The 18,641-nt window shown below is 45.7% G+C and overlaps 9 protein-coding genes across 9 annotated transcripts; 5 read left to right on the top strand and 4 right to left on the bottom strand.

Moving 5' to 3' along the window:
* Positions 1-219: 219 nt before the first annotated feature.
* On the top strand, positions 220-2,143 carry EDB82DRAFT_458897 (acyl-CoA dehydrogenase/oxidase). Its single transcript, XM_025732758.2, has 6 exons — positions 220-772; positions 830-1,739; positions 1,788-1,808; positions 1,860-1,888; positions 1,946-2,005; positions 2,053-2,143. Exons 1-6 carry the CDS (start codon positions 574-576, stop codon positions 2,097-2,099), a joined length of 1,266 nt encoding a protein of 421 aa, XP_025583732.1. The 5' UTR covers positions 220-573; the 3' UTR covers positions 2,100-2,143.
* Positions 2,144-2,561: 418 nt separating this feature from the next.
* EDB82DRAFT_458896 (uncharacterized protein) lies at positions 2,562-3,651 on the bottom strand. The gene is made up of 4 exons (XM_025732757.2): positions 3,357-3,651; positions 3,174-3,310; positions 2,923-3,123; positions 2,562-2,875 (listed from the first exon to the last, which is right to left on the bottom strand). Exons 1-4 carry the CDS (start codon positions 3,610-3,612, stop codon positions 2,600-2,602), a joined length of 870 nt encoding a protein of 289 aa, XP_025583731.1. The 5' UTR covers positions 3,613-3,651; the 3' UTR covers positions 2,562-2,599.
* Positions 3,652-3,828: 177 nt separating this feature from the next.
* On the bottom strand, positions 3,829-5,186 carry EDB82DRAFT_494274 (uncharacterized protein). The gene is made up of 3 exons (XM_025732756.2): positions 4,728-5,186; positions 4,318-4,666; positions 3,829-4,260 (listed from the first exon to the last, which is right to left on the bottom strand). Exons 1-3 carry the CDS (start codon positions 4,893-4,895, stop codon positions 3,971-3,973), a joined length of 807 nt encoding a protein of 268 aa, XP_025583730.1. The 5' UTR covers positions 4,896-5,186; the 3' UTR covers positions 3,829-3,970.
* A 246-nt stretch (positions 5,187-5,432) lies between these two features.
* On the top strand, positions 5,433-8,624 carry EDB82DRAFT_573478 (fungal-specific transcription factor domain-containing protein). The gene is made up of 7 exons (XM_065609944.1): positions 5,433-5,595; positions 5,648-5,702; positions 5,760-7,005; positions 7,059-7,172; positions 7,223-7,273; positions 7,334-7,458; positions 7,506-8,624. Exons 1-7 carry the CDS (start codon positions 5,493-5,495, stop codon positions 8,566-8,568), a joined length of 2,757 nt encoding a protein of 918 aa, XP_065464401.1. The 5' UTR covers positions 5,433-5,492; the 3' UTR covers positions 8,569-8,624.
* An 81-nt stretch (positions 8,625-8,705) lies between these two features.
* On the bottom strand, positions 8,706-9,370 carry EDB82DRAFT_427363 (Nitroreductase-like protein; the record flags this gene model as incomplete). Its single annotated transcript, XM_025732753.1, has 2 exons — positions 8,706-9,026; positions 9,086-9,370. 2 exons carry the CDS (start codon positions 9,368-9,370, stop codon positions 8,706-8,708), a joined length of 606 nt encoding a protein of 201 aa, XP_025583728.1.
* A 292-nt stretch (positions 9,371-9,662) lies between these two features.
* EDB82DRAFT_553398 (uncharacterized protein) lies at positions 9,663-10,994 on the top strand (the record flags this gene model as incomplete). The annotated part of the gene is made up of 6 exons (XM_025732752.2): positions 9,663-9,835; positions 9,894-10,099; positions 10,152-10,302; positions 10,356-10,520; positions 10,576-10,728; positions 10,783-10,994. The coding sequence occupies exons 1-6, from the start codon at positions 9,793-9,795 to the stop codon at positions 10,992-10,994; spliced, it is 930 nt and encodes a 309-aa protein (XP_025583727.1). The 5' UTR covers positions 9,663-9,792.
* A 494-nt stretch (positions 10,995-11,488) lies between these two features.
* EDB82DRAFT_494266 (fungal-specific transcription factor domain-containing protein) lies at positions 11,489-15,244 on the top strand. The gene is made up of 6 exons (XM_025732751.2): positions 11,489-12,196; positions 12,260-12,287; positions 12,367-12,521; positions 12,570-13,305; positions 13,362-13,955; positions 14,012-15,244. The coding sequence occupies exons 1-6, from the start codon at positions 11,976-11,978 to the stop codon at positions 14,933-14,935; spliced, it is 2,658 nt and encodes an 885-aa protein (XP_025583726.2). The 5' UTR covers positions 11,489-11,975; the 3' UTR covers positions 14,936-15,244.
* A 62-nt stretch (positions 15,245-15,306) lies between these two features.
* Positions 15,307-17,045, bottom strand: EDB82DRAFT_429913 (cytochrome P450; the record flags this gene model as incomplete). Its single annotated transcript, XM_025732750.1, has 4 exons — positions 15,307-15,411; positions 15,480-16,256; positions 16,315-16,686; positions 16,740-17,045. The coding sequence occupies 4 exons, from the start codon at positions 17,043-17,045 to the stop codon at positions 15,307-15,309; spliced, it is 1,560 nt and encodes a 519-aa protein (XP_025583725.1).
* Positions 17,046-17,633: 588 nt separating this feature from the next.
* Positions 17,634-18,380, top strand: EDB82DRAFT_428486 (uncharacterized protein; the record flags this gene model as incomplete). The annotated part of the gene is made up of 2 exons (XM_025732749.2): positions 17,634-18,098; positions 18,237-18,380. The coding sequence occupies 2 exons, from the start codon at positions 17,634-17,636 to the stop codon at positions 18,378-18,380; spliced, it is 609 nt and encodes a 202-aa protein (XP_025583724.2).
* Between the last annotated feature and the right edge of the window lie 261 nt (positions 18,381-18,641).

The following is an 18,641-nucleotide window of genomic DNA, read 5'->3' as shown; positions in this document are numbered from 1 at the left end:
CGCTAACATCCGACAGCCTGAGCCGCGTAATGCTGCTGTCGAAAAGAAAAAGAGAAGCATCAACGACACTAGGCCTACGCTATGTCTTCGGATATTCCGTCCGAAATACCGAGTTTATCGTTTAGTCCCTCCCCGCTGTTACACATCAAGCCAGTCTTCAGCTTAATCTAAAGATGGTGGGGCCGTGATCTCGACCACATCTGATGTTACGCTGGACAAGGCTTTCCTTCACTCTTTCATAAAATGCAATCGTCTTAGTTTTCGGGCTTTTAGCTCACATGTGAGTCGGCAGGGTCGGCGAAAGAGATATTTTTTTGCCGAAATAGATATGTCGGCCGGAATTCGTATGCGTATTCGGCCCCATAGGCCCTAGTCAGAGAATAGGAAGTATGCATACAATCCTGCCTTACATATTCAGTGCCAGTTCACGCTTTGTAATGACACATCTAGTTGTTCAAGAGCATTATCATTGCGGTGTATCTCACATTTGCTTGAACAGATCACCTCTTTTGTTATAACTGATCAACCTGCACCTTCGTAAACACCATCGCCAATATCGCCATCCCCGTCACAATGTCATTTTTTCTTCGAAGACGTGTCCAACCCCGCCTCTCCTCTTTGCTAGCTATATCAGGCCGGAGGAATCACTCATTTGCAAGGTTCGATTGGGAAGACCCCGTTTCCACAAAGAGCCTGCTCACCTCAGAGGAACTCGATATACAAGAGACTGCCCGGGCTTACTGCCAGGAACGCCTAATACCTCGAGTTCTAGGTAAGTGATAGGTTCCAGAGCTTGGAACTTGTTATTTGTACTGACTTCCGAGCGAAGATGCTTATCGAAATGAGGATTATGACAAGAAGATCCTTCGTGAGATGGGAGAGCTAGGCCTCCTCGGAGCCACAATTTCAACCCATGGTTGCGCGGGAGTCAGCAGCGTCGCCTCAGGTCTGATCACTAAAGAAGTTGAGCGTGTAGACTCGGGGTATAGATCTGGAATGTCTGTACAGAGTTCACTTGTTATGGGCCCCATTGCGGAACATGGCACAGAGGAACAAAAGGACCGTTTTCTGCCTCAGCTAGCCCAAGGAACGATGATTGGATGCTTTGGTCTCACAGAGCCCAATCATGGCTCTGATCCTGGATCTATGGAAACCGTTGCTCGTCCACATCCCACAAAAGAGGGATACTATTCTCTGTCTGGGGCTAAGACGTGGATCACCAACTCTCCTATCGCTGAACTGCTCCTGGTCTGGGCTAAACTCGAAACCACTGGAAAGATTCGAGGTTTTCTGATAGAACGTGATCGATGCCCTCCAGGAACACTCGAAACACCTAGTCTCAAAAATAAGAATGGCCTGAGAGCATCCATAACTGGTATGATCCAGCTAGATGGTTGTCCAGTCCCCAAAGAGAATATGCTTCAGGTTGAAGGTCTGAAAGGGCCTTTCAGTTGTCTCAATTCAGCAAGATATGGTATAGCCTTTGGTACTATGGGAGCCCTTGAGGACTGTATCAATCGTGCTCGTACGTATGCACTTGATAGAAAGCAGTTTGGAAACCCGCTTGCAAAGTACCAACTTATCCAGAAAAAGTTGAGTGATGCTCTGACGGATGCATCCTACGGTACGTTGGCTGCAATTCAGGTGGGGAGACTTAAGGATGAGGGCACGTTGGCGCCTGAGATGATTTCAATGATCAAAAGACAGAATTGCGACCGGGCATTAGCAGGAGCTCGAACGTAAGTTTTATCCTATCTCGACTATGACGATAGACTAACCGTAACTAGGCTTCAAGAGATTTTTGGAGGGTAGGTACTTTTTCACTTTTCCTTACAAACGAAACTGACATCAGACTCTAGAAACGCCGCTTCGGATGAGTATCATATAGGTAAGCATTGACTGGTATTCTTTTTTCCTTAGTCCTAATTTATCTGACTTCATGTAGGACGCCATGTAGCAAACCTGTTTGTGGTTCAGACCTATGAAGGACAATCTGATATCCATGGTAAGTCCTGATATATTGACCATAGTACGCTACTAACCTGGGAATAGCAATGATTATCGGTAAGGGTATTACGGGATCGCAAGCCTTTTACTAGTTTATTGTATCATTAGATATAAATATCAGTTTAGTAATTTCCACCACTTCCTTGAACTCATGATATTCATTACAATTGGTTCGACAAAAATATAATGGTAGAGTGAAGTTGCAGTAACCATACTACATACAAGAGCTTGGAGTAAATACACAAAGAAAAACGGTAATACCAGTTTCTCTTGCTTATTTTATGATTACATAGGATTTTGCTACAATTTAACTGTAGAAGGACTTTGTATTTTACAGTGTATGTGGAATACAGGGGACTTGAATATCTGGGCACTTCGACCGGAGTCAAATTGTTTCACCTGACGAGGGTTGGAAACCCCACCAGACGTATCGTGCGGATCAAGGCCATATATCATAGGATCAGTCTAGAAATGTCAGTATTTGAATAAAGCAAAGTGATCCTGACAAGATTGTTGAATTGTGGGAAACTTCAACGTCCTGGAGAACTTCTACACTGCAAATAGGCGTCCGTCAATCTCGAAACCTATCTTCTCACTGAAAGACCATCTTGTTTCGTGTAGTACCGATCCCACTAATCGACACCTCTACAATATCTCCATCCTTTAGCCAGGCGGGTGGTTTCATTCCCAGAGCCACACCACCAGGAGTGCCAGTCAGAATTACTGAGCCTTTCTCAAGTGTCGTGCCTTGACTGACAAACTCGATAATTCTCTTAACCCCAAACACTAGATCACTAGTACTCGCTTCCTGACGGACCTCCCCATTTACCTTGGTCTGCAAGATGAGATCATCCGCGGCTCCAAGGGCCTGTCTTTTATTAGTTCAATCTACAGCTTGATCGTCGAATCACTTACACTTGGGGATACAATCACAGGTCCAAGCGGCGCAAAGGAGTCGAAGCCTTTGGAGAAACACCACTGCGGTACTTCTCCTGCAAATTTGGGGTCTCTCTGCCATGTACGTGCCGAGACGTCATTGGCAACAGTATATCCGGCCACATAGCTCAAAGCATCTTCGGCCGAGATATCCTTCCCTTCCTTCCCAATCACGATAGCCTTTGATAGGTCAGTATATCTAAAGCATCAATAACAGAGACTTAGCCTACCAGTTCGCCTTCATAATCAAGCTGATCCTTTTGTGCAATCTTTGGAATTGGGATATCGTCGTTCCAGCCGGTAACTGAGCGAGATGGCTTTATGAATATTGAAGGATGTGGCGGTGGTGACCTTCCTGTTTCCTTGACTGATGATGTTAATACAGGATGAATAAGATGTGAAAGATAGCATACTGTGTTTTGCATAGTTTAAGCCAACGCAGCGGATGATTGGAACATCTCTTGGTGTCAGAGGTCCTAGGAGCTTTTTAACCTTGACTGTCTTTCCAGTAGGCTTTGTGTCAAATAATTCAGTACCAACAAGCTCATTGGCGATGAGATTTCCAGCTTCTAAGAGATTTGTCAAGTCTTGAGCAGATTCAGCCACCGCATCGCCTAGATGAATCTGATCTTGGTCGTCAAGAAACCTTATTAATCGACTCCAGGCCATCTTGTGTAGCTTCTAGCGGATAGATGTTATGCGTGTGTGTTGAAAGTAGTGAACGTATAGAAACCATCACCACGGCGGGAGCGACAGACGCTTTTATACATTTGATCATTGAAGGTGGGGCTTTAATTGCGTTATGTCGGACATATTCACTCGTCTCACTTAATTCTGCCGTGATGAGTTTTACTTCGGGATGAACCGGAATTCATATATGTCTGGCCGAGTCACGTACCGAAATACCGTCCCGTCGTACTTAATCAAGTTATCTCGGCTACTGGTCAACCATAAACATACATGTAAATCCTTAGCGCAAACAAATATTTGCCATCGTCTATCGGCCTAGGTCATTTACTGCTATTTCTTATTTCTTCAGTGCATTTTGGATCTCCTCGGATAGTGCATCTACATCAAAGTTCCCAATGGGATGATCAGCCCACTCTGCAATCTTCTTCACGACATCCAACACAGTCTTAACGCAAGAGACTGAGTTTCCTATTCCCAAAGTCGCCTTAATATGACTCTTCGTTTGTCGAGTCGCTCCCAACGCAGTTATGGTGGCCGCAATGATCAAATGCGACTGATTTGGTTCAAAGACCTCTTCATTTGCCTTTGAGATAAGATAACCCCATGTCACAACGGTTGAACATGTGACTGGCGAGAAGGGTCAGCAAAATGAAGGCTCGGGACTATCAGGGGAAGCGAACGCACATAAATCTGTAAAATACTTGTCCATCAGAATGAAGATGCCTGAATTTCCAACACCGCTGTATATGCGGCTCTTAAGCTCAGTGCCCTTTTTGACGTCTTCCTCGTCGACTGTCGTCTTCCGCAGAACTTTGGTAGAGGCATACTCGGTACCCTTTCGCTGCACAACGCCAATCATGCCGTAACATGCAGGGATGCAAGTTGGCATTCCCAGGTAAGGGAAAACAATGGTGATAGCCTCTCTCAGGCAGAGAAATAACTTCTCAGATTCTTCGGGTGTCGAATCGAAAGAGATGTCATCAAAAAAACGTCCCACAACATCTGCACGATTGACGGCGCAACATGCAGCAGCCTATCGACTATGTGGTTAGCATTTGGATAAGGTACATTTTGAACTTTGGGCTTAGACATACGATAATCGCATGACTGAAAGATTTAATCTCAGGGTGAGATGTAGCTAACGTTGAATTGAGGCCTAGTAAAAGATCTCTATCATATTTCCGTGCGCTGGGTTTGATGTTGGTGGAAACATATTTCGTGTCCCAGTCCGACATGAACGAATTATCCTTCCAGTCAAGCATTGTGAATAATCTTGACAAAAAGTTGAGACAGTTGAGGTCTAGAGTGACAGTCTAATCAAGGTTCGTCCGCAAATTGCACCACAGAATTCAACTTCACTCCATATGGATGTACTTATACCACGACCTTTTAGCTAGAGTTGGGTCGCGGGGCAAAGCACAGCCAAAGAAAGACCAGGAGTCGTGTCTATGTTGACGAATGCTAAATGCTAATTGGGTGAACACTCACTCCAGCTTCTCATTCTTGCTTGACTTGCAACAAACGCCTTACATGACAGTGTCTTTACAAAAAAACGGCCCCGCCTTTCAAAACAAGCTCACAAGCTATTCGGATGTGTCGGGGCTGGTTTCGGGGCGTTCAGCCGTGTCCCGGAATGATGTCGGAAATTCCACCTCAGGCGAGATCGGCAGCAAAGTGCATGAATTCGGGAACGCTCAATCTGGCTTAGATCAAATGCTAGCACAGACAGCAACTTTAGCTTGACGAGCAATTACAATAGAGAGGCTGTTACTGTAGCTCACACAGCAGCCAGCTGTCACAGCTCATCAATATCCTTTGACGCAATTGTATGGAGGGTAAAAATTGTTCAACAAGTAGTTATGCCTAGCCACATTACCCGCCCAAGAGGTAGACCAAGACAATGCGCATATTGTGACCGTGTCTTTACTAAAGAAGAACACCTGAAGCGTCACGAGAGAACTCGTAAGCAGCGTGAAAGAACCGCCTACCTGAACCAACTACTGATAAGTTACAGATACCGGAGAACGACCTTTCAAATGTTACAAGTGCGGCAAGACTTATGCGAGAAGGTTAGTCAATTACAAGACAAACGTACCCTACGTATAATTGATTACTTCTGAGAGTAGTGACGTGCTTTTTCGACATTTGCAATCGCATACCTCGACGGGCGGCAACGGCCAGAACGACGAACGACCCAGACGGCCCTCCTCCGATGCTATCTTGTTGGAAGATGGCAATACTTTATCCCGGAATAACCACATGCAATCGAGTCTAAACTCAGAGCGACAGTCGAATACATCCACTAAATCTTCCATTACGAGCGTTCAAAGATGTATCTCCCAACCATTGCCGTGTCATGAAACATACAGACCAAGCTCTGCCATGACCACGCCGCCTGTTCAATCTAAACCAGGAGGTCTTCCACGTTCTGGACCTGATGCGCCTGAGTTACAAGATTATAATATTATGAACGATTTGGTTGCTTTCATCTCTGAAGAACCTTACGGCAATAATGACGAGGTCTCGGGCCATGTCCAAAGAGAGGAAACCTGCGAAGCCAATTCCCAATGGCCACAAAAAAGACTACGATTGTCGCCACAGTCTCTACAGAACAGCGATACTAGTCCAGAACCTCTTACAGTTCCTCGGCTTTCCCAACCGCAGTTTGACTTCCACTCACTTTCCGCCCGTTCTTTGGAAGAGACCGAGCAAGGGTGTTTCTTAGAAGACTTGGATCCATCTAATACGTTTAATTTCAATCTGTGGCGGTTTCCAGGCCAGAATGGCATGGAACCTAGCTTAGACAACATGTATAACTTCGGCTGCAATAGCTCCGACCTCCAACCATCGACACCCACTGCCGATAGGGAAACATGCAATATCGTCCCAAAGAGCAATTTTTTTCTGGCCATATCATTAGGTCAAACGCAAAATCTACAAAGAATATGGTCAAGACAGCGACCAAAAGTGCCAGCGCCCATTACCAATAAATTGTGGAGTGAGGTGACCATGCACAAGGCTGATAACATTTTTACCAAACCGCAACATGATTTCAACATTGGAAGCTATCAGTTCTTGGGTTGCAAGGTGGATCACAAGTGTAGGAATCGTTTGATACAGTATTGTAAAGACCTTGATAGCTCATTCAGCTCGTCAACTACTACTAATCATATCCCAATGCCTGCTGTTGATGTACTCGACTCAAGCCTGGACTTTTACTTCCAGTTTTTTCACCCGGTTTTACCGTTCATACACAAGAGCACCTTTAACGCTAGAAGCACGCCGGCTCCTTTGCTATTCGCAATGTGTCTCGTTGGCTTATCCTACCTACATGGGATAAGAACCAAAGACTTTCTCATCAGATACCTCAAAGTAAGTTCTCAGTTCAACAATGCAGGTGCAGCAAGATTCTGACCTCATTTTAGAAGTTATTGCCAGCCTGCCTTGTTGATTTGACGTCCATGGAGGCTGCAACGTCCCATAACCTCACCACTCTTGCGACTGTGCTTATCGTAGCTTACTTGGCCCTGGGCTTTCGGGTAAGAACCCTCCGTGTTTAGCTTTGTAAATTCTTGCTAACTGAGCCTAGGATGACATCGATCTATACCAAGCATACGCATTATGTACCCAGACACTTCGTGTAAGACGCCTGAAACGGAAATATATCACAACCATCTTGCTGACTGGAGTGTTTGATTAGCTAGCAGACAAACAAGGCCTATTTGCCGCCGAGGATGGTGATAAGTGGATTTTTAAGATTGAGAACGGGACATTAGATTCCGATTCCATTTGGGAGGCCTGGGGACGAGTCGAGTCTATCAAGCGGCAAGTTGACCCCCAACTAGTAGCAACTTAATTAACCAATATTGCAGTCTTATATGCTGTCTTATCTACCTCGACATGGCATATTCACGATTGATGAACACATCGGGTGTGATTGAGATAGACAAGGTCGAGATCCATCTACCTTGTGACGACAGTCTCTTCAACGACGCGACAACGGCCTCAGCTTTCCAGCGCCTCATCCAGCAGGGTGCACAAATGACAATGCCTCAAGTGGATGTACGGGACTTCCAGAGAACACCATCAGCAAAACTAAATCAAAGTTCAACTCAAACCCTTCTACGTTCTCTGTACCTAAGAATTATAGCAGCCAACACCAGGCTTTCGAACAAGCACAGCCAGAAGTCACAGTCCCGGCTAGCTAGTCCTATTGAAAGATTAGCGATGGATGAGGGTTCCAAGAATATTATTTCTGACCTCGTACTACTACCAAAAATGCACTCTCACTTCCTGGAGGGCAGACAGCAGAACAATGCATTGGGATGGCATTATCTATGCATTCTGCTAACAGCCGACATTGATCTTTTGGAAACTGCCTGCGGTCGTGATGGCATGGAGGCTGCTGAGTGTTCCCTTATTCATGTTTTCGAGTGGTCACAGTCTAGCAGTGCTCGCAGGGCGCTACTCCATGCTGCCCAGGTCTTCAGTATGTTGGATGTATGCCATATCCGCGAATCATATTTCACCCGGCCTGATCTCGTCTTATTTGTCTCAGCGCTTGTGATAAGTCAGTATTTTCTTGTCACTGGTAACAGAAGTGTAGGATCTAATGTACCTGTGTTTGAGCTTCTACATGATATTGATTGGACTACGGTGGGAGATGAAGGTTTTGGCAGAGCTACTGGATGTGTTTCTTCTAGCGTGGCACTAGCTTTTGAGCAAGAAAAGCTCACATCAAACTCGTTAAGAGGTTTTTTGGAAAACGGGGGCCCCGTTTCGTTCGCTGGAGAAGCTCAAGGGCTTGGAGGTGTGACTGCTAAGAAGATAGCAAGGAAGTTCGCCCACCTTATGGATAGGTTTGGAGAATGGGATGGATGTAGCCATTCCCGACTGCTGAGGGCAATGTGCGGTTTTACAAATGACTCAGATTAACAAAAGAATTGCGCATCACGATTGTTTATCTACCACGGAATAACATTATAATACACTAGTTTCATTGCATAGGATTTAAAGATCGTTCTTTTGGCTATATACGTGCTTTTTGTTTTCAGACTACCGTGCTGTTGCAATTAGACGCCATGTACAAAAAGTCGATCCTCAACTGGGACAAATGTCTTTTCATGTGCAGGCTCACCTGTCGGCTGGCCAAAAACTAATTGTGCTTTCAACGACCACTGGGGTGAGATGTTCCACTGCCCGACGATTCTCTGATCAACGATGGGGTTGATGTGTTGCAGATTGCACCCAAGTCCTTCAAGGGACAGGGCTGTCCATAAATTGAAGGTTTGCATGGCATTATTATGTTCAGAGAACTGCAGAAGATGTGTAACAAATCGAGGGAACTTGGCCTGATATTCTCGAATCACGTCTAAGTCTTCGAATAGTAGTATCTATCATATCTTCAATCAGAATACAAACTTCGAAGAGCTGAAATAGATCATAGACTTACCGTTCCATATCCCTGCTGACGTTGGACTAATTTCTTTGCATATTCACCGTAGACGTCTAGCTTCATAGTAGCTTTGAAGCACTCCTTTGCCATTTCCCAAAATTTGACATGCTCATCCCGAAGTAGGACAACAACGCGAGTGGATTGGCAGTTGAAAGAACTGGGTGTATGTTTCACCACCTCTCGAGCTATCTCGACGATACGAGCATCACTAATGGGAGACTTGGCCTCAAGTGAGTAACGAGTTCGACGACTCGTAATGTCTGCTAGAAAACTGTCCGACATGGTGTTCATAAACGGTCTATTTGAGAACAGTAATAATGAGTCGAATGATAAAACAAGAATACACAGAGACAGAGAATATGACGAAGTTATCAATGATAAGAATCAAGGGCATTTAGGTCGATGTCTTTAGTAGTTGAGGCCCCACAAAGGGAAGAGCCCCAATGCCCCAGATGCCCCATGTCCCCCACATCACCTGTCTGGGGCCCTCCATCCTACTGACCAGGTTAATCCAAAGCCCTGTTAGCTTGCCCAGAAAGTCTTTACTATTTATCTTATTATCTTAGGCGGACTACTTAATTTAATCCTCCTTTCTACCTCAATATATTTTGAACACGGTCCTATTTTATCTATCTCGACTTAAACCTTCTTCTTGAACAGCAGCCTGTCAACATTGTCAAGACTCAGACTTCCAATTTGCAAATATGGTGAAAACAGTTCTAGTTCTTGGTGCCACTGGAACCCAGGGTGTGTGCAGATAACTCCCTCTTTACTGCCTCTTGACTGAACTAATCATTATCGTAAGGCGGATCCATCGCCAATCTGTTGGTTCAGTATCCAGATCAGTACCTGGTTCGAGCCCTTACTCGAAATCCTGATTCGGTCAAGGCCAAAGTACTTGCTGCGAAAGGAGCTCAGCTAATAAAGGCCGATTTGACTGTTCCCTCAACCCTGCCAGAGGCATTCAAGGGTGTCTGGGGTGTCTTTGCAGTCACTGACTTCTACGATACGGTCAGCCCAACCTTGATCTGCTATTAAGACTAGTCTCATGCTGACCAATTAGACTGTTCTTGATGATCCCATGAGCGAGGAAAAGCAAGGCCAGCACATCGTTCAAGCTTCAGTCGAAGCAGGAGTAGAATGCTTCTTGTGGAGCACCTTGCCAAGCTCTCGAGAAATCTCCGGTGGCAAGTTTGTCACTAGGCTATATGAAGGTACCGCAGATCAAAACATATCCGGAGACTTGAGGCTAATTATACCATCCTAGGGAAACAATCAGTTGATGCCGTTATTCGTGAAGCCGGTCTCAAGGGAGCTTTCATTCGTACTGGAAACTTCTACGAGAACATGATTTCTCGTAAATATGCTTCATATGACAAAAACGCTGATGTCATTACCATGACACGACCCATTATCGGCCCGGATGCTGAACGTGAGTTTGACATGATAGTTCTATTGAACCTTTGATCTAATACGCAGTTATATAGTAACTTCACTTTATGTTGAGAAAGACCTTGCGGCTGTTGCCAAGGCGCTTTTCGACCAGTGGGAGGATAAGAAGAGCAGTCTTGATGGTAAATACTTTCTGGCCAGCGGTGCCCGTGAGACGATGGGGGATATCAATGCTGTTCTAGAGAGAGGTAAGTTCATAACATTTAAGAGCCTTTGCTCTATGGCTTATCTGACATGGACAGTCTCCGGGAAAAAGGTATTTTACAAGGTAAAACCGACGTGTGGAATCCCAGATCGCGACATTATGTTACAACTCTACAACAATGTGGGAATGTATCCTGGGGTTGATATTCCGACTCCTGAGGTGGCAGAGCTGGGCGTGAAGCTACATGGTGCTGAAGATTTCATACGGGAGAAATTACTTCCGCATCTTGGCCTCAAGGCACAAAACTAGGTCGGCTGAACAAACCATCTTTTACTATCGCGATACATGCGGTTGCAATTGTCAAGCTGAAGAATAAAACTTTCGCTAGTGTTCTCTTACCCATTAAAAGTGATGTTCGTTATCAGAAAGATATGTCTTGATTACTCCGTGGGAATTGGTAATTTACTGAATGACCCAGATGATGAACGCTACTTATCCAAAACAACTTCAGCAAACTGGGCTAATTTGTCTAAACCGTGGACAAAGACAAGAACAACCCGTGAATGTCTTTAACAGGTAGGTATAGATGAATTGATAGGTGTTCTGTATGTAAAGGAAAGAGTTCCCTCTAAAAAGGATGATTTATTTCCATTTAGTGACATGGCCAATGTTAACTTTGATGCCTCTTAGACCTAGTAATCTTACTTGGGAGATACCCTATACCGATGTGCTTCGTCAAAACCGACCCTAGAGACACTAGCTAAACTCTATTGAAATTCGATGTAGCCTAAGGTAGCCAATGAGATCCAACAGCGACATCCTTGAGATCCACTGCCCGGAAATTCCAGCGAAATTCCGGTTCCGTCGAGTCTAGCTTGGCTAAGCTACTTCAGCCATCTAATCCAAGAAATGCACATGACAATCCAGCAACCATCCCACGAAGCATTGTACACCACAGTAAAGGCATGCGCTGCTCCCCTAGACGCTACTGAGACCAAACCAAGACTTGATTCCTGGAGATGCGGGGAACCCTGTTGCACTAGACAAGTTATCCCTCTCGGCAACAGCGGCTAGATCAACCTCGATTCTGGGGGGCATCTGGGGAATCCAGGAGGGTTATGTGCCGCTCGACGCTAAGGGTCCACACTGTAATCCAGACCCTAGAGGTTCAACTTGTCTACTACATTCCAGATTGACTAGACTTTGTGTTGCAGAAAATTGAGTCGAAGGGACAGACTCCTAGCATCCTACAGATTTCACTTCAACTTCATACAGATCTCAATTGACATCATGTCACCACCCCATTCCCCATGCTGGGAAGCACCCCCTCGTGTGGCCGCAGACAAGACTACCTCAACGACTGACGATGTGCGCGACACAACGTCCAATAACGACCAGGATGGAACCAACAAAACAAACACCGCAGGAGAAACCGCCACAGCAAACGCGGGATCTTGGGAAGAGCGACCGGCGAAGAAAATGAAGAGAGGGAAATACATATCCAGAGCTTGGTAAGACCCTCGTGCTACCTGTTACCTGCTCGAGTATGTAAACGACGTGACTGACTGTCACAGTACTTCTTGTCAACAGCGTAAAATAAAGGTTAGTCTTTCGTGCCCTCTTCTCCCTCTCCTTCACTGTCATGATGCACACATGTTTTTAACTCGTCAAACTACCTCAGTGTGAGGGAGGAGACCCTTGTCGACAATGCTTCGCGAAACGACTCCCATGTCAGTCTTCTGCCCCCAGAGGTGGAGGCGGACAGCAAGGGCGTCGTGACTCGAGGACAGATCCTGTTGATGGCCAAGACTTACCGTATATCCTCCCCAACGATAGGTAAGCTGTGTGTACTCTTTCTTACCAGCATGAGCTCATACATCATAGCAATGCCAATATCAATCGTGAGATTCTAGTCCGTCTAGAAGCAGTAGAAAGTCATCTACGTCTGATGCGACCGCCTAGTCCCGACCATTTCAGAGCCACGAATAACCACGCAACTATCGACGATCAGCTCAAAACTTCCGCAGCCAAGCTACAAAGCGCCCTCGAGACGGAAGGGCAGACATTTGCGGGAGAAATGACAATGACCCCGGCATTTGAAGACGAGAGCGACCGCCTGGATCACAACAGCTCTGTGTCGTCGGCGATGCGAGTGGATTACTCCTCCCCAGCATCTTCCCTCCAACCCCCTGCAACACCACCAAGCGACGTGACAGGCAGGAAGGGAGGATGGTTCCAGGGGCTACTCAGGCGACATGGCGTAGTTACAGACCAAGAGCAATGCAGGTATCACTTGCAAGTCTACATGGACGAGGTACATCCTATGTATCCAGTAGTCCACCCCCCAGCAGTTTGGGACATCTTCAACGACATGTGGCAACACTCAAGTTCCTCCAACGAGTCGGCCCAAAGCGAGCAACTGCGTGTTTCAGTCGCTCTGGTATGCTTTTGCCTGGCACTTGGACGATGCAGCCTATCTACAAGAATGAGCGACCCAAGCGGCGTCAAGTCTTCCGGTTGGAGCTTGTATAACGTGGGTATGAGTTTACTCGGTGATCTATTCGAAACTAGCAACACAGCCATTAAGTCACTACTCATGCTGCAGGTGTTGATGGTGAGGGTAAGTCAACGCACCAGCCGACCTATACTTCCTATGGCATTAACTTCATCTCCTAGATCATGTACATGTTCCGATTAGACGCAAATCAGAAAGCAGCAAGGGTTCACGCCCTCGCTGTATCAGTTGCACAAACAATAGGGCTACATCGTCAGAGTACAATCGATAGTATGCCAGCTTACTACAGCCAGTTGTACTCACGAACTTGGTGGTCTTTGTATCTCTTGGATCGCCGACTAGCTCTAGAGTCAGGAAAGCCATATTTCATCCAAGACAGCAACGTCGACACATCATTACCCTTGGACCTAAGTGATGAGTGGATGACGCGATTTGCATCAAGAAAAGAGACGATAGCTGAGCTCCAACAAGAAGTGGCGGCTGAGGTTGCTAGAGATTCTTCACCATCATGTGTTCCATATGTCCTCGCCATGGTACGTTATTGTCGTGTTGCTGGCAAGACATGGGAGGTTTTATACGGTGTCAAATCATCAACTGCGTCCATGTCAGCTATGATCGAGTACGTCGATACTGCCATAGGCAAACTACTCAACACGGTCCCGATGTGCTTACAATATGACATTGACGTCTCTTATGAAGCTCAGTTCAGCACGAGGACGCGATGGCAAGTTAAACAAACTTTTCTCTTTAATAATGTAAGTATTACAAGATGGCAGATGTCTCGTCGAATTTAGTTACTGACGACTTCTAGTGCTGCACATATCTCCGACTTTTGATCAGAAGACCGTTGCTGCCCAGTTCAAGTGCTATATACCATACAGAAGAGGATGATCTCGAGTCATCAATTGAATGTGCTAGTCTTGCTGCCCGAATTCTCACAACACATCAAAACATAAAAGACGACGGGCTTAAGTATAGCTTCGCACTCAGTCACTATGTCACAAGCTGCGCAATTGTCATGATTGGCTTAGTAGCGAGGGAGCCGGGCTCCAAGAGGAGGTACCGACACTTGATACTTGCAGCTACGCAGTGTTTGAATGAGTACTGCCGCAAGATCTGGGTCTCTGGAAAGATGATACGCTGTGTTTCCAGGCTTAGCCGGCTGGTTGACCGGGTTCTAGCGGTGGGCTCACCAGGAAGCCAAGATCGTCAAAGTCCATCAAGCATCAGGCGAGACTCAGTATCAGAGCGCATGATACAGCATCCGACACCGCCACAATCTGAAGACCAAGGCTCTATGCATTACAGAGTGGGAGCGTCAAATCTTTACAGTAATCAACTCAAAGACATGGGCATAGGTTCTGGTGAGAGTGCACAAAGGGACCAAGAAGCAAACTATTATTCATTCAACACCGAATCTCTAGGTGCAATAGCCGAGAGGCCAGGAGAAAGTATTAACAAGCTACCCACATGGCTGGCTGACCCAAGCTTTGATCGTCGGAACAGTTGGATCATGTCTGACTTTAACTTTGAGACATTTGGCGAACGTTTCGTTTCCAACGATACCGAGCTAGCAACATTCATGGAAAACGATAGTCTTGATTTCACACGGGGCATGCCTGCAGCTACTAATCGGGGACCTAGTGAGGCAAGACTTGGCGCATTGGGTGTTAACGGTGTCTTCGACCTTGATATGGACTTGGTTCCTACTATGATGAATCTTTACGCAGATTAGCGTTGTTCACCGATGGGGCAGTGAAAGTTCCATCGTGACATTACTGCTGGGTATAGAACCACCGGGTTGACGGTCGATTGATAACGCAAAAGGAAAGAAGGCCATGAGACTGGTATCAAACGTGCCATAACGTGGTTTTCGTTTCATCTGGCAACTATTCTTGGGAAGCGTTCACGAGATTGTTTCATAATGACGCGTTTTGTAATTGGGTTTCCCGTATACCTTGTGATACAGTAATCACATCATTAAATTATTAGAGAGTATCACTCTAGTTCGTTAGTTTTCAACTCCGTAACTTTTCAATGAGCCCTGCTTGGTTGACCGCTTCCAATTATGTCCTATTACTCGAGCTATCATGCTGTATTGAGAGCCTAGATAATCTTATCCCTTTCCTTGAGCCTCACATTGAAGCCCATTTGTCTAACAAACCAAGCATTGTGAAGCTTCCACGGAGTCTCTGGGTTGACGAGTTCGAGCTAGAGAAACAATTGTCAGCTTACAAGAACGCTCACAATATCAAAAGCATCATGTGTGGGAAACTTACCTCAAAGATCCTCAGAATGGTTGGCACAAGCTTGTAAAGCTCCAACAAGGAGATGTTTTTGCCCACACATGTCCTAGCTCCAGCTCCAAACGATAGTAGGCAACTATTCATCTTCTTTCGTTGTTCAGGTGTCGATTCAATCCAACGCTCAGGGCGGAAATCTGCGGCATCAGGACCATAAACCTCTTGGTTTTGATGAATGACCCATGGTGAGCAACCAACGATGTTGCCACCGGGAATGAAATGTCCGGCCAGTGTAACGCCACCTTGTGGAACAAGTCTCTCCAGTGTAAGGCCGACTGCCGGGTGACAACGGAGTGCCTCGTTAATGACGGCACTCAAATAGGGCAGTTCCCTAACTTCTTCCCATTGAACGAGTCCGTCATCTCTTGAGAACCGACCGGCCTTGCTCTCGGCCGCGAGCTCTTTAAGAAGGCTTTCCATCTTTGGAGGATCCTTCAGTAAGTAGTAAAAGACAGCTCGTAATGTTATGCCGGTTGTGTCAGAGCCCGCAAACATGTTAGCTACCGTCAGGGCCAAAACGAGTTGCTCAGTAATGAATTCGGGGTCCTTTCTGTGCGCTTCCTTGAATCGGTTCAAGAAGTCTCTTCTGGGAGTTTTCTCTAAGCCTGATTCTTCCTCTTTCTGGCGTTCGACGAGATGCTTTCGGGCAAACTCTGCAACAGGTGCACTTGAGTTGAGGAACCCATTCTTGACCATCCATATTTTGATGGGGTTCTTGATGAACAAGTTATCTAGAAATGGGATTTGGCCAATCTGTGCAAAGTTCGCTCGTTAGTATCGAAGCTCAAGAAAGAGGAGAAGGGGCACGTACCCATGACACGTAATTCAAGAAACTTTCCAAATCCCGAATGATGTTATCAATATCGTCACCTCGTTCAACAAACCCCAATCTTTTCGAAAATGTTAATTCGCCGATGACATCGAAAGCATAGAATTGCAACCAAGCCCCAAAATCACAAATACCCGCGTCGTTGGAACGATCAGCAAACCGAAGCTTGAGTTGCCTGATAAACTCGGTCGAAGTCGAGTCAACAAATGGTTCAAATGTGACAAGTGTACTCATGGCATAGGCGTTCGAGACTGATCGTCGGAGTCTGGCGTGGTATTTGTCGTTGGCCGTATTGAACATGGTCTCGAGTCTTTTTCCTTTCGCTAAAGCTTGTTGTACGGGATAGAACTTTGACTAAAGGAATGGTTAACCAATTATTGATAGCCGAATACTAAATGACGATTTACCTTTGACCATCCTGCACTTGGACTATAAATGATCTTCAATGCCTCCGTATCCGCAATAGAGATAGCTCGCGGCCCGAGTCTAACAGCAGGCCCGTACTTTTTGTGTAGTTCAATATGTACCTCCTGGGCCCTGCGACCTCGAACGACGAAAAGTCTCCATATATCCGTATAGGCTGCCAGCCATGGACCGGGTATGTCATTCAGGCCATATCCGTATTTGTTATATATGAGGCGTGTTAAGATAACTGCAAGAAAAATCAAAACGGCCGAGCCAAATGATTGAGGGACTAAGCGTTCTAAGATCATTGTAAAGTTAACTGAAAGAATTCAATTACTGCCAATGATTCTGATTTTAGTTGAATTATGATATCCCATTGTTATTTCTAGACTACTTACAAGAACTTGATTGCCGGCATTTCGGAATTTCCGGAGCCCTGCGTCCGGATGAGACTCGACCGACGGTGTTCCGTCCCGGAGTACTCCCCACACGGCATTTCGATCTCTTAGTAGCAAAATACAGGTTTCATACCTGGGAATGAGCTTAAAGGTTACCTACGAGTAGGTTCAGCCTGATATGACGGAACATGCGTCGGAATTTGTTTGCAGACTTTAAGTTGTCTCTTCAGATGGCACATGGCCAAACTGATGTCTGGACGATAGGACCACCATGCCGCTCGGCAGATACAAAAGGCCAGTGTCTCGTGCGGTGTGCATCCAGAAATTCCGAACACCCCAATTGTCTGATCCTCTGGTAACGCTGCCGGTAATTGTGAACTCGAGGTCCAGTATATGTAAGCTCCCGCCATGCCCGCAACTAAAATGGCTACTTACTTCGGTTCATCAGACACGACATCATTGTTGCCCGCCAGGCCAAATTTGTTCAAGCATTACATAATGAGCACGACACAGGTGGAAAGTCCTCATACAACTATCACAGCTGTAGCCGCTTCTGTTCAACGACATATAACAAGCCATAATCCTATAACTGGTGAAAGCATCTATGTAGATGCACCTGCCCTGCATACTGCAACTATACCCGGCTTTGGTACAGCATCTCGCTCTTATGCCACGTTAAAGCTACCCGCAGAATTGGCGGATGACCATGATCTGAATACACACTTTACACAGGATTCTGTTACTAGCTACACTCGGAGTACAGACTTCACTGTTCCCGCATCGCAATTACACCCCAAAACAGGAGACTTGGAACTGGGAGGTGCAAATGTGATTAATCTCGACATAGAGCCTGGCGCAATTGGACATATGCATCGAACAGTCTCTTTAGATATCTCGACCTGTGTCATGGGCGAGGTATATAATGAACTAGACAGTGGCCAAAAGGTTCTGTTGAAAGCCGGTGTAAGTGAATTAGCTATATTATGCGAGGCTTTCGCGCAAAATCAAGATCTGTCTGATCTTTCGAAGGATGCAATAATTTCATTATCAGTCTCTAAGATAATTCCTTAAGACTCGCTCACTAATAATTATATCTTATAGGATCACATCATTCAGCGAGCAACTATGCACAGATGGGTTAATGCTTCGAAGGAGAACTACGCTAAAGTGATTGCTGTACTCCTCCCCTGTACGCCAATCAAAGTTAGGGATGAATATGTTAAAGAGGAGCATAGGTTTAAATAACTGTTCAATATCTAATATATATACCATTTAATAGTGGAAAATCAATGCAATAACTATAAACACACCGAAGAAGGCAAGTTGGATAAAGAGACTAAAGATGGCTATCGTTTGGTCCCTGTCTCACGCTGACTTAACTGGTTTCCACTACATAGTATACGTAAGTTCCGCTTACCATTTTGGTTTGTCACGCCTTGATACATTAAAAACTCATCAGACCATCAGACCTGCACAGCATCCACTCAGTACGGAATTGTACCAATA

This window comes from Fusarium venenatum (assembly GCF_020744135.1).
Source record: "Fusarium venenatum strain MPI-CAGE-CH-0201 chromosome Unknown EDB82scaffold_2, whole genome shotgun sequence".
Classification (NCBI taxonomy): Eukaryota; Fungi; Ascomycota; class Sordariomycetes; order Hypocreales; family Nectriaceae; genus Fusarium; species Fusarium venenatum.
The sequence above is the reverse complement of the archived record's forward strand: the minus strand, read 5'-3'. Positions and strand labels throughout refer to the sequence as shown.